The sequence below is a fragment of the Stenella coeruleoalba genome, assembly GCF_951394435.1.
Source record: "Stenella coeruleoalba genome assembly, chromosome: 1".
Classification (NCBI taxonomy): Eukaryota; Metazoa; Chordata; class Mammalia; order Artiodactyla; family Delphinidae; genus Stenella; species Stenella coeruleoalba.
Window position 1 is genome coordinate 138296122 of NC_137169.1, and position 13631 is coordinate 138309752.

General features: G+C 38.2%; 1 protein-coding gene across 1 annotated transcript in view; it reads right to left on the reverse strand.

Moving 5' to 3' along the window:
* Window positions 1–13631, reverse strand: part of USH2A (usherin) — a 785755-nt gene that overhangs the window by 562105 nt on the left and 210019 nt on the right. The window contains exon 20 of the mRNA XM_079900731.1: window positions 5688–5922. Coding sequence (XP_079756857.1) covers window positions 5688–5922 — 235 coding nt within the window. The remainder of the gene's footprint in view (window positions 1–5687; window positions 5923–13631) is intronic.

Here is a 13631-nt window from a genome sequence, read left to right on the forward strand (position 1 = left end):
GAGCTCAACCAGACAGTCACATCTCTTCTGATTCAGTTGCATCAGAAATACCCATGGATCCCCGGCATTGCCCAAGACCCACTTCTTTACTTTGCTCTCAAGTTCCGTGTTCTTACTCTTGCCTTTGTTTTTCTGTATCATTATTGTTAAACTGCTAGGCCATAGAGTCGATTCATAGAGCTGCTTTTCAATAACTGTGGCCAAAATCTAACATCAAAGCTTAAATAACTTTGTGGTTTAAATAGGCTTTGAAAAGACTTGGTGTTTTATTTAGTGTTTTTTTTTTTTTTTTTTTTTTTCTAAGTACTTTCTGGCAAAACTACTTGCTCCCAGTCAGAGGAAAACAAATAGTGGGACACCAAGGGTGTTGAAGGTCAGAATTAATATGCTTTTACTAATTAGTGTATCGAAGGAGTTTGCCCTACTTATACCTGTACTGTAACTGCTTAGAATCAGCTTTCCTTTAATGCAGTGTTTTAGTGCCTCAGTTCACTGAAAATAATACAAAAATAATAAAGCATAAATATCATACAGTAAAATGTAAAATATACGCTTTTAAAAGATATTGATTTGGGGGGTTGCATTTCTCTTTTCATGGGTCGGTAATTAATTGTATTTCTGGATCGTGAGGCATTTTAGTTCGGCCATTTTGGGGAAGGCAAATACTAAGAGACAAACATGTAAGACAATCATTTGGTGTCCTTGAACGGCATTATTATGAAGAAAGTGTACAGAGTTCTCATCTGCAAGATATTCAACATCAGTCATCACATTTTTCATGAAGACAAATAAAAGGGAATTACATCCAGGTGCACATGTGTGTTCATCTCCCCAGTGGGTTGCTACACAGATCTCTGCAAAGGCAGTTCCTGATTTCTGGGCAGGTTCACCAGTAAAGGCAGTTTAAAAGGCTGGTGTGATTGGCGTCTGGATACTACAATAGTCAAACCTTCCCCCAAATGATCATGGACCTGTTTTCCACTAATAGGAAAAACAAGTGACAAGGAGAGAGAGGGTCACCTTTGGAATGCCAAACTGAGCAGTATTTTAGTTTGCTGTTTTTACCAGCTTCCCTTTGATTACTAGCGAAATTCTTTGTGTAAGTGGATTTACTCTGCATTCCTGAAAATAATAAGCAAATTTTTTTTTTTCTCTCCAGAAACACGGTGATAGCTCCTTCCTGTTGTAGGTGGGAGGGATGCTCTATTTGCTATTCCTGTTTTGGAAGGACAAAGTACTGTTAACCCCGTGTAATCAGGGGACTATTTCATGATGAGTGTTCACATGATTTTCTAGTTCCAAGATCATGAAATTATGTTGAACTTGTGTCTTCTTTACACCCTCTGATATAACTCAAGAACTGAATATCCATTTTATATTGAGTAATTTTCCCCACATCACTTAAGTTATCCCTAGAAGTTAACTTATTCCCATAAATTCTTCAGATTAGTAGAGAGAAAGCTTACATTTCTGTAAATCTTAAATTGTGAATGTATTATATGAAAGAATCATAAAACAATTAAAAATCTAAGTGTTTTTAAACTCACAGATGCCTTGGTGATAACTTCTATTTTGAATTTTTGAGGCTACTTAAATAACCTGTGCTGATTTGGAATTTTAGAAGTTAAAGGAATTGGCCATTCAGTACAAGCTTCAGTTTAATAGATGAGCATGATAAGACCCAGAGGAAAGTAGTTTATATAGTGTCTCAACACTAGGTAGATTAATTTAACTGTTTTCAATAACAAAATTAAATATCACATTTTAATACAGAAATTGCACATTACTCGTACCCCAGATACAACATTTAGGCAAACATATCTTGTATGTGCAGCAGCAGACGAATTAATAGAATGTTGATTTTATGACTTGCAGAAGACTTTTAGAAAATCTCCTGTCTCACAGTAGGCACTTAATAAATATTTGTTCAATGAGTGATAGCTGATAGCTAATGTTTAAAGACTATAAAGTAATCTGTGTGGCAGATACTGTGCAAAGTTCATTAGGTGAGCTATCTCCTTTAATCCTTACCTACCTGCTAGATATCAATATTGTAAGTAGTATTATTATGCCAATTTGAAAGAAAAGGAAACAGAGGCACACAAGTGATTAAGTGGTTTGTCTAATTACATTTAACTAATAAATAATGGGGCATAGATCTGAAACTCCTGTTAGTCTGTTCCCAAAGCCCTCATCCTTAATCATAAAGAAATGGGGGAGTTATTTATACTATGATGTAAATGACTGATAATACGCCCTTCCTGGAAATTAGATTTTTGAAAGAACACTAGTATCAGAAAGGAAAAGCGATCAAACGTAGATCCTACAAAAGATTCATCTGGTTCATTTTTTGGCCCCAAAGTAGATTTTGACAGAGTTCATTTATAATACTAAGCTAACTGATTTATACAGTAAGCAACACAGACATATATTCATATGTTTGAATTGTTTTCATTCTATCATATGAGGTAAAATATTTAAAGCAAATATGGAAGAGGGGGGAGTTATATGAGAGATTCCTTTCTTGAACTGTAATAATGAAATAGTTTATACCTAGACTTTCAACATATTGCTATGACCATGGAATGAATGTATTTACAAATCCTGTCATTGATGGGTGAACTCTCACATTTTTTCCTTACATAAAATATGTATAATAATACACATCCCTGTATATTTGTTTTTGAGTCATTTGATATCTCCATTCATATTTCAGGAATCATTTTTAGTTAGAGTTTGAGATTCTGAAATGAATCAAAATAAAAGATATCTTAGTTCTTCTTACAATTATTCACTTTTTAAATATAATTCATCATCTTAGAGATGATCAGGATTTGCTCATTAAATTTGCCTTAGAATATAAAACCTGCATGAAATTTATAGGAACGTGAGTTGAAAGCACTGTTTGACACACAGCACTTCAGCCCACTTAAAATAATTTTGTTTGATGTTAAAAATCTAGCTTTAGGCACACTCTAGAATTAATTGCTACGGAAAAAAAAATCTTATCCCCAGATGTCTTTGGAGATGCAAGTAATAAATAATGCCAATACTATTTCTGGTTGCTACCTGAAAAGCCAAAAAACCGAAAGACAAATCCAAAAAGTTTAGCAGGGTTGAGTAAGGTTTATTTGGGTGATCATTATTTCATCTTCCATCCTCATTTATTACTTTTAGATACTTATTATTCCACAACTTCCAAGCTACTGTCCACAGAATTATCCCTCCCGCTCTGTGGCAAAGCACCAGCTTTTGAACCAGAAGCTTCCAAATTCACATTTCACCTCCAAAATTCAGTAGCTGTGGCACCATGTGGGAACCAGTTATTGGAACCTCACTTCCTCATGTTCCATGAGGGGAAAAATATCTACCTTCTAATGCTGCAGAGGGATTGGATGAAAGAATATACAAGTAAAACAAATGCATGATGCTAATAATACATTTACCTTTCTACATAAGAAGATCCAAGTTGAAGGAAAGCTACTGATTGAGTTGGTTTTGTAAACTTGTCCCGGTTCATTAATTGGGGAAATTTCATTAAACCATAACCTGCCTCAATAAAAGTATCCAGCCGAATCTGCCAGGTGAGCCAAAGGGTCAAACCAATAACTTGATGGAGACCTGGTTACTTTAACAGTTAAGAGAGACTCGAAAGTAAGCCAAGCTTCTCATAAAAAGGAGGTAGCGAGGCCCCAGAACATGCCTGAATGCAGAAGAACTGCTTATTCTCCAGGAATCGCCAAAGCTCTAGGGAGTCGTTCAAGCCCAAACTGTGATCTCCCTGTCTTGTCCTTCAAATGCTGTGGACTCCAAACACATTTTCTGTGCAGCTGGAGGCTTTGTTATAGACAGAAGGATCCTGCTTAGGGAGGCCAGTGTTTACGGCCTAACTTTCTTAAAGAGGAATTTGGAAAACTTCCCAGACCCTGCATCTGCCCCTAGCCCTTGCACCTCGGAGTCTGAGGCCGGCTAGGGAGACAGCGCAGACGACTAAATTTATTAACAGCCGACGGGCCACTCTATCTTTCACAGCAACAACAGTAGGTGATCCCATCAAAAACCTGTCTGCTGGCTAGCCAGCCAATCCGAGCTGACATGCCTGCCGCAGCGAGACCCAGATGAATGGAAACGAAGGCTGTTTCCTCGAAGAAACACATCACAAGCCAAATGTTGGACCAGGAAGTCAGTTCTAGTTCCATTTGAGAAAAAGTCTTTGACTTTTTTTCCATAGGTTCTTTCCCAGATACTTATGTTTCCTTTTCTTCCCTTTCTTTGACTTTTACGAATATTAAGTAGAAGTCGAGCGTTTTAGGGGAGCTCAATGGTTGAATTTCTAATACTCAGTGAGGAGTTGGATATACTAGTACAGTGGTTAAGCGTGCATTAATCTTAATATATCACAGCTAGAACATAATCATGATTCGTTACAAATATACATCAGCAGCCAGCCTCACTTAAAAGCAAACTATTTACCATTTTAAGTAAAAATAAAATATGGGAGCTACGTTTTATAGTTCAAATTCCATTTCATTGTCCTCAACGTACGCAGCATCGGAAAGACTAGCTATTTGCTCCAAAATGACTTTCTCGTGGATTAAATTAATATCATTATGAGTTTACAGAGTAACACATATTATATACTTTAAAAAAATTTTAATGGGAAATAAAGTGTGTATCATGAATAATGAGAGTTTTCTACGTCTGTAGTGAAATAGTGCTTTTAAAAACTGTAATTCATAGAGATAACTGGACTTCCAGAATACTGTAATACCAGTCAGACCAGAAATTGAGTGAGACATGTGAGGTTGGCTCACACAGTGAGGATTGGATCCTGTCTTTATTTAAAATTTTTATATTTTACTGGGGATTTTTTTGCATTGATTTTTATTTTAAAAATATTGTATTAAAATATTATTTACATGGATTACTGAGTTTTGGGTGCCTTTTTGTGCCTCGCTTGCCTTACTCTACTCCTGACCCATAGAAGGTATGCTTTACCTGAAATTACTTTTTCCCATAATGCTCTCCATAGAACATGGGGTATTAACAGTCTTTACACTTTAAAAAGAAAAGAGCTACATCAAATAAGTGTTAGGAATAGTTAAACAGTTAAATAGCTTTCTTATAATTCTTTTCAGATACTGGATAAGCTGATGTATACTGAGAATCTCCAATAGCATGGGGGCATTTCTCAAACTCATTTGCCCACAGAACTCTTTTCCACAAAGGAAGTGAGGAATACTCCGACACATTCTGGTAAATAGCGTCCAAGAGTCATTTCCAGCACATACGTTGATCTAATAAGACTGCCATTTCAGGGAATTCCCTTGTGGTCCAGTGGTTCAGACTCTGTGTTTCCACTGCATGGGGCAAGAGTTCGATCCCCAGTTGGGAACTAAGACCTCACACACCACGCAGTGTGGGCAGAAGAAAATAAATAAAAAACACCACTGCCTTTTCACATCTAGTATATATATATATTTTCTTTTCTTTCCTCCACTTAACCCCCTTTTTTTTCAGAATACTGAAGAGATAAATATGTCAACACAATCAAGCTAAAGTTATAAAAGGGCTACATTAGTATCTCTATAAACAGGTGTAGTAAAAATTCATTGTAAAGACATATCAAACGCATTAAAAATACCCCAGGGCTTAGTGCCTCGTAAAGAAAGTGATATCAAGCACACTTACCAGTAAAGTCTGTATTGAATGGGTGAGTGGAGCTGGGAAATTTATAATATCCATTTCCTGTGAAACGAGTTCCTTTCATCATTGTGGCCCTTGGAGCTGGTAGAGCTGCCTGTCTCCTTTCCAGCTGATATGTAGGAGAGGGTCCATTCTGTTCTTCAGGTGCCTGCCACCTCAGATGGATGGTTGTACTGTTGATTCCTTCAACCAGAGGTGGCCTCAGTTGGGCTGGTGCTAAATATTAGAAAACCCTTGTTACGTTCAAGCATTTGGCTCCTATCTCTAGACACAGATATGCACACATATGTTCACATGCACCTGTGTACATTACACTCAAAATCAAATCAATTATGGCCTCCAGTATTTCTGTGGTCTAGGAACTGAAAACAGAGTTAATATTAAATGTGACTAAACAAAATTTTGAATGCTGAATACACTTTTATCATTAAGCAAAGTTTTTTTCTTACAAATAATTTCTCTATTCTTTCTTGCGACCTGACAGATACTACATATTATAGTCTGTTGGAGCACCACCCAGATTCTCTTTACCAAGCAGATGCTTCACCGCTCTAGCTTCTGTGCCAGTTGGTCTCTAATGGCTCATGGCTTCTCCGTTTTCTAGAGAATACCCCTGCCCTACCCAGGAGCTACAAGATCCCTTGTGAATTCTGCAGCCAGTGACTACCAAGCTAGTGGCTACTGATCACAAAGGGCAGAGTCCCTTGTCTTAACACGGTATTGAGTCAGGGCTGCAATTCACAGAGGCCAAGCAGGAAAAGGAAATGGTTGAAATGGGCTCATTAGGGAGACAAGAGAAAGTGGGGTTTGAGAAAAACCGGTGAGCGGGGCGGGGGTGAACAGTCACTAATTCGTGCCAGCCCACGGATGATTCAGGAATGACAACCCAGTGTTGTCAAATCTTTTATTTTGTTACCTAAAAAAAAAATCATTTTATGTGTAATTTTCTGATTTTTAAAGCTTAGCTACTGGTCTAAATTAAAACAAACAAAAAACAAACACCACTCTGAAAGCCAAAGCATCCACAGGAAGGAATGAGCCTGTGATCTCAGCGGTTTGCAAACTCCTGTCCAGGCACAACAGACTCAGGCAGCCTCGGGGGTCCTGGAGTGACCACAGCACTCCCAGCAGTGGCCTGAGCCTTGGGCAGTGAGGGCCCAGGGCTCACACGCACACTGGGGCCACGGCGCACCTTGACGTCCAGGGACACTGGCATTTCTTTGGAGCCTCCTGGGAAACCCCAGGAGTGACAGCTCTGAGACTTCCCCTAAAACCTACTGGAAACAGATCAGATTAACAACGGAGTTGTTGAAAATGAAGACCTGTTTCGATTTTCATTTTCTTAAGCAGTTGGGTTTGTAGGATGAGATGCGTATCCACTCGAAGTGTGTCAGCTGGGTTTGAGGGGTGAAAATGAAGAAAAGAACACATGTCATAATCGCCAAGTCTATTTACTGAGGACCCAGACTAAGGCTGTGGAGCTTAACTTACACCTGTGTTAACACAGCCTTGTGCAGACACAAAGTTTTTGCCTGTTTCAGTACATGTAAGATAAAATGGTGTGAATACAAAAACTAATATTCTTAAACCAAGAAAGGCAATTCACCTTAAATCAGCTTCAAACAATGATCATTTGTTACTTTCTAGAAAGCTTGGCCAGCTTTCCAAAGAGAAACAATTCATTGTGATTCTATTTTCAGTTTTAGTAAAGAAGAGAGGACAGTGAGTAAAAAGTTCATCAACTTAGAAAGATAATTAACAATTCTGTTCATCTTCCGCCAGTGTGAGCCATGTGCTATTTTTATTCTTATATATACGGATCTGTAAATTTTATGCATGATTTCCTTTAGTATTCTTTACCAAAAATTAGCTAAATGCTGGGTTCTCAAAGATTTCATTCTACAAGCTATGATCCCTCTTCAGAATAATCCAAAACAAAATAAAAAGCTAAGCCATGTGGAAATTTCTTCTCCCACTAAGCTCATCTCCAGAGTTCGGAGTTCCATCTTTGTAAAATTTCAGGAAGCCATCATTGGCTATTAGCTTAACTGGGGAAGGAGGACCGCCAAAGATTTCTGAGTCTTGGGGTCAGAGAAGCAAGTAATGGAGGACCGATTATATTTTTTTCGTTTGTTTAAAATTTTCTACTTAGGAGCAGACAATAGGAATTTTGAGCGTTTCTGTTACTTTCCTGTATTCCACTTAAGATTCCCTAGTGATCTGGCACACAAAGACTTGAACTTTTTAGTTTGAAGAATACCATCTATTCCAGTGATATCCAAATATCATATGATAGCGCTTGTATGTGGAATCTTAAAAAATGACACAGATGAACTTGTTTACAAAACAGAAATAAAGTCACAGGTGTAGAAAACAAATTTATTCTTATTGAAAAGCAGCTACTTTCTCAAGGTCGCATTTGTTTGACATCTAATACTCTTTCACTTTACTCCAATCACCCATCTGGATGGGGATAATGAAAATTTGTACCACTACTGTATTCAGAATCCTTTCCCCATGGATGCATCATCGAAAATCACTTCTTAGTCAGGAATATGATTTCAGCGTCAAACAAAACAAAATCAAAGGAATTCCAGCAACTCAGTAGGTTTGCTTGTTTATTTGTTTTGTTTGATTGAACGTCTACTAAAAGTGAGAGCATGCAATTTTTAAAATATGACAAAATGATTATAATCAATGAGGACACATGCATTGAGAATCCACTAAAATTAATGTTGACTATTTAAAGTCTAACAAGTCGTGGAGTGCTTCTAGATTCACAGGGGAATTGCTCTGCTGAGCAATTACACCATTCTTAGGAAGTCAACCACAGAGAATGAGTGGAACTAGAGTATATATATGTGTGTGTGTTTGTGTGTGTGCATTTTATTCACTTGCTTAAAAAAAACAAAAACAACTCTCAGCTGGTCTGTTACAGTTTCACTTGTGAGTCAACCCAGCCCACGTGAAAGGGTGAGTACCTACTCAGTCACTATCTTCAGAATTCCCCTAAGACCAGAGGGGAACTTTCAATCAATTAAATGAGACTGGTCTCATATACATTCACAAGTAGAATAATGATAAGAAAAAAGATACTCCTGAACTATTAAACACATACACGCAAACACAGACTCACTAAGAGACAGGTGAATTAAAGATTATGGCTCAGATCATCAAAGTGAAGGGATTATAGGTATACATTTGTTCATCACAAGACAGTAAATTAAGAGACAATACGGGGCTTCCCTGGTGGCGCAGTGGTTGAGAATCTGCCTGCTGATGCAAGGGACACGGGTTCGAGCCCTGGTCTGGGAGGATCCCACATGCCGCGGAGCGACTAAACCCGTGCGCCACAACTACTGAGCCTGCGCATCTGGAGCCTGTGCTCCGCAACAAGAGAGGCCGCGGTAGTGAGAGGCCCGCGCACCGCGATAAAGAGTGGCCCCCGCTTGCCACAACTAGAGAAAGCCCTCGCACAGAAACAAAGATGCAACACAGCAAAAATTAATTAATAAACTCCTACCCGCAACATCTTCCAAAAAAAAAGAGAGAGACAGTATGGAATAATGCGAAAGTCTCTGCAGACTCCTAGAGATGTAATTCTCACTTTTTATCCAATTCTGTACGATTTTACAAAAATCACTTCAAACCTATATGCCTCAGTTTTCCCATCCAACATGAGGATAAATTTTCAGTGGAACACTTTGAAAATAACTGCTTTTAAAAACAATATAATGGCGTTAGGTTTTACAAAGCAAACTTCTATTCCAATACAGGGCACTATTTTTACTAGCCAATAAAGCATCTTTCGAATTACATATTATAAAATGATTCAATTCATCCACATTTAGAATCCGTGTTTACTTAGAAAATCCTCTTATAAGCATAAAGTATAAAATGGATCTTCATAAGATACTTAGGCTTTTAGATTCAAAGACTAGCAACATACAAAGTCTGTTTCCACTTGGAATAAAATTACGGTGCTCTTGTATTTTTTTGCATTAGCTCTGTGATCCAATTTCTAGTCTCTCCTACTTACAAGCATTCTTTTATACAACACTGCGTAATATACATTCTTCTTTATGCATTTATTACTTTATAATCTGATTAATAGCATATCATAATGCGTAAGTTTACACTTGCAAAATTTACGTAGTGTGGAGTTTGACCATCTTAGGATAAGAACTGAAGACTAAATGAGAAGTGCTTGCTGACAGGTCTTTAAAATCAAATCTGTTCTCAAGGAAGAGTTTGTTGTCTATGAAGACTGCATGGCTGTGTCCATACTGTAAAGCATCAACTATTAGGAAGACAGCAATCTAGGAACACACAGCGATTCCTCATTTCAGGGGTGTGAGGGGGGAAAGACTAATATGAGACATCCTCAGGCATCTTGTCAGTGGAAAATGATCCTGACTTTGTCTCAGAGATGCAAACTGTCACAGGAAATGCGATTTGCCAAATGCTGTTAGGCCCAAACACCTGTGAAAGGGCCCTGGAACTAGGACTCAAACGTAAAATCCGGGCTCACGTAGCCATGATTTCCCAGTTGGCAAGTGCTCTCCATTCAGCGTCCAGAAGAGGAGAGGATTCTCCCCTCAGACTCTCAGAGACTTCTCAGTGCTTTCTTGTTGACTATCTATTCTCTGACTGAGGAAAGAACAACATCAATTTTCCCATTTTCTTCTTTGTTTACTAGTCCCCTTCAAGAGAGAGGATATATAGTGGAACTGATCTGGAAAGGAGAAAACAGGTTCTAGACTGCTTCTGTAGGATCCTACTTATAGAACATTGGCTAATCCATTATTTGGCCTCTCTGTTCTTCAGTATCTCACTCATTCATTTATATTTTTGGAAAAAAAATTTTTATTGAAGTATAGTTGGTGTACAATATTATATAAATTACAGGTGTACGATAGAGTGATTCACCATTTTTAGAGGTTATGCTCCAGTTACAGTTACTATAAGATATTGGCTATATTCCCTGTGCTGTACAATATATCCTTGTAGCTTATTTTATACATAATAGTTTGTACCTCTTAATCCCTTACCCCTATATTGCCCCTCCCCCCTTCCCTCTCCCCACTGGTAACCACTAGTTTGTTCTCTATAGCTGTGAGGCTGCTTTTTTGTTGTTGTTGTTACATTCACTAGTTTGTTGCAATTTTTAGATTCCACATACAAGTGATATCATACTGCCTGTCTTATTTCACTCAGGAAATACCTTCCAAGTCTATCCATGCTGTTGCAAATGGCCAAATTTCATTCTTTTTTATGGCTGAATAATATTCCATTGTGTATATATATACACCATGTCTTCTTTACCCATTCATCTGCTGATGGACACTTCGGTTGCTTCCATATCTTGGCAACTGTAATAATGATGCTATGAACATTGGGGTGAATGGATCTTTTCAAATTAGTGTTTTCATTTTTTCCAGATATGAACCTAGGGGTAGAATTGCTGGGTAATACCTCATTTATTGAAGAGCACAACAGACCTGCTTGTGCCTAGGGTCTCTTCCAGTTTCAAAATTCTGCTTGAACATTTTCAAGCAGCTCCTCTCCATAGTAAACCAAGAAGGGGTGCTGGATACACAGATCCCCTCAGCCCTCCAGGAAGCCAGCCAGCTTATCTCCCACAGCTCCGAGCCATCTTGTTCTTTACCTCAGCACGGCAGATATATATTATGATTTTTCTGTGTGTTCTATGATATAAACAAGGCCAGAAAGCAGTGCTTTTAGAGAATTTAGGGGGAATCACCTCCTTGAGGAATAAACACTCCCTTAACCAGCTGTCATGCAGGGGATCATCAATAATTTGCACGCATCTCACGTCCAACACATAAACAGTGTGAGGATCCGTGATTTCTGAACTGTACATATGGCGCAGCGATGACAACACATACTGTTCCCTAAAGTCCCCTGTCAATAAAAGGTAGTTGCTTGGACTGTAATTATGGCATCCTTGCTACCCAAACTTGAAGCTTTTATGGGGCTTATGCAATTAACTACTTAAATGCATAGTAACACTCGCTTCTCTGACAGAAAAGTATTGATTTTTTAATCATTTTCAAGTCTCCTCTAGCACAAATAAATGTACTACAGTTACAGTTAATGCACTGTGTACATGCATTAAACGTTGGTGTGACAAAATTTATTATTTTGTGATATATAGAGCTGAAGTCGGGCTTCTCAGAAAGTAGCATCATGGATCCAGCATCAGTGTGGAAACTACCATTGTCCTCGATACTCCAAATTCTCTAACTTCTACAAGTTAGAGATCTTTTTTCATAGGATACTTAGGCTTAAAATAAAGGAGGGCATGCTGAATATAAATCTTTCCTATATGTCAGTGGAGGAGAAAATTAGAAATAGTCCAACAGAGAAGATAACAGTTTATTTTTTCCCAAAGCTGTGGGTGTATGGCAACTCTGTTCAGATGAATTTTTGTCTATTTAATTTTTTTTCCCCTTGCATTTATTTAGGGCACCTCTATCAAAATATTTTGCACACAACAGTCTTTCTAGTTCAATTCTTACACATTTCAATTGTGTTGTTTTAATGCCTTACTATAGTTAATACATCGGAAAACTAAAACGGTGCTTTAAAAAGTGTGATTTCTGCCATGACAAAAGGTGAACAGAGGCCCCGTGAAAGTCACATATCTAAATACAGACCTGGCAACAGAGGTCATTACACAGTGTACGAACAAGCCTTTACCTTGGGTGCATCACACATTCAACATTAAAGTGGGTGAGTGAAAAGCAGTTAATTTTGTTTTGTTAGAAATAATATCATTTTAGTTTTAGCATCGAAGACAGATGCCAGCATTTCACTCTGAACAGATGGTAATTCCATCTAATAGTGCATCTCTGTATTAGTCAGGTCTGTTGTGTATACAAACAGTAATAAACAGTAGGTAAGGATCAAAATAAATTTTAATTGTTGACATTAAATTCTGGCTGCCACAGTTCTAAGGCTGCAATATTCCTTTTTCAAGTCTGTCAGGTTTACTAATGCTACAAAAGCTTTGTCGAAAGCCGTCAGATTCCAGCTTCCATACAAAGATGTTGCGTGCTACCAGCTGTTGGTCTGCACCAGGATTACCTGTTTTCCTACACTGAAATAATCCTTCAGGAATAACATGGGATTGGTGCTACCGCTGATGCACTGGTCCACCATGATGTCTTTCAGAATGCTCCTGAAGGACTGAACCTTTAATTAAGAGGTTGCTTTTTAAAATGTTGTGTCCAATTGTTACAACTGGGGTCATGCTGCTGTCACAGTCACTTTCCTACCCTGCTAAGTAAGGGTCTCTCATTCAGTTCACTCTATTCTCTTTGCAAATCTGGGCATTCCTGAACTTCTATGAAACTGACATCATCCTTTTCATTTGGTTGGCTTTATCAGGAGTCTGAAGGATTTCCCTAACAATTGCAGCTCTCGTCAGCTGAGCTCTTCTGTAGACTTCGCTGTGGATCAAGCCTGCCAACAAGCACCAATCTGGTTCTCATAATGTCTCCTACGATCTGGTATTACAAGTAGTAGCCGCTCTATATTTGGGGAAGCTGCCATGTCAAAAGCATTATAAAAAACCCCCGTTTGGCATTCAAGTTCAATAACAAACACGCTTTGCCATCATATTTCCTTAAAAACAAGGATGTATTTTTTTGAATCATGAGAAATATATTGCTTCCACCATATGGGACAACCAACGACTCACCAACCGATTTCAGATGCAGCATATTGAGCTGACCATATGTTACTGTGCTGTTGAATGGCTGAGTGATTCATGCCCGTCACATTCTAGTATATCAATTAAAGCTCCTTGAAGTCTGCATGATTTGTGTCTCTGTTATTAAACCCTGCTAATTCATCCCACTTACACATCTGTTATAAATCTCTAGGAGTGCTGCATGATT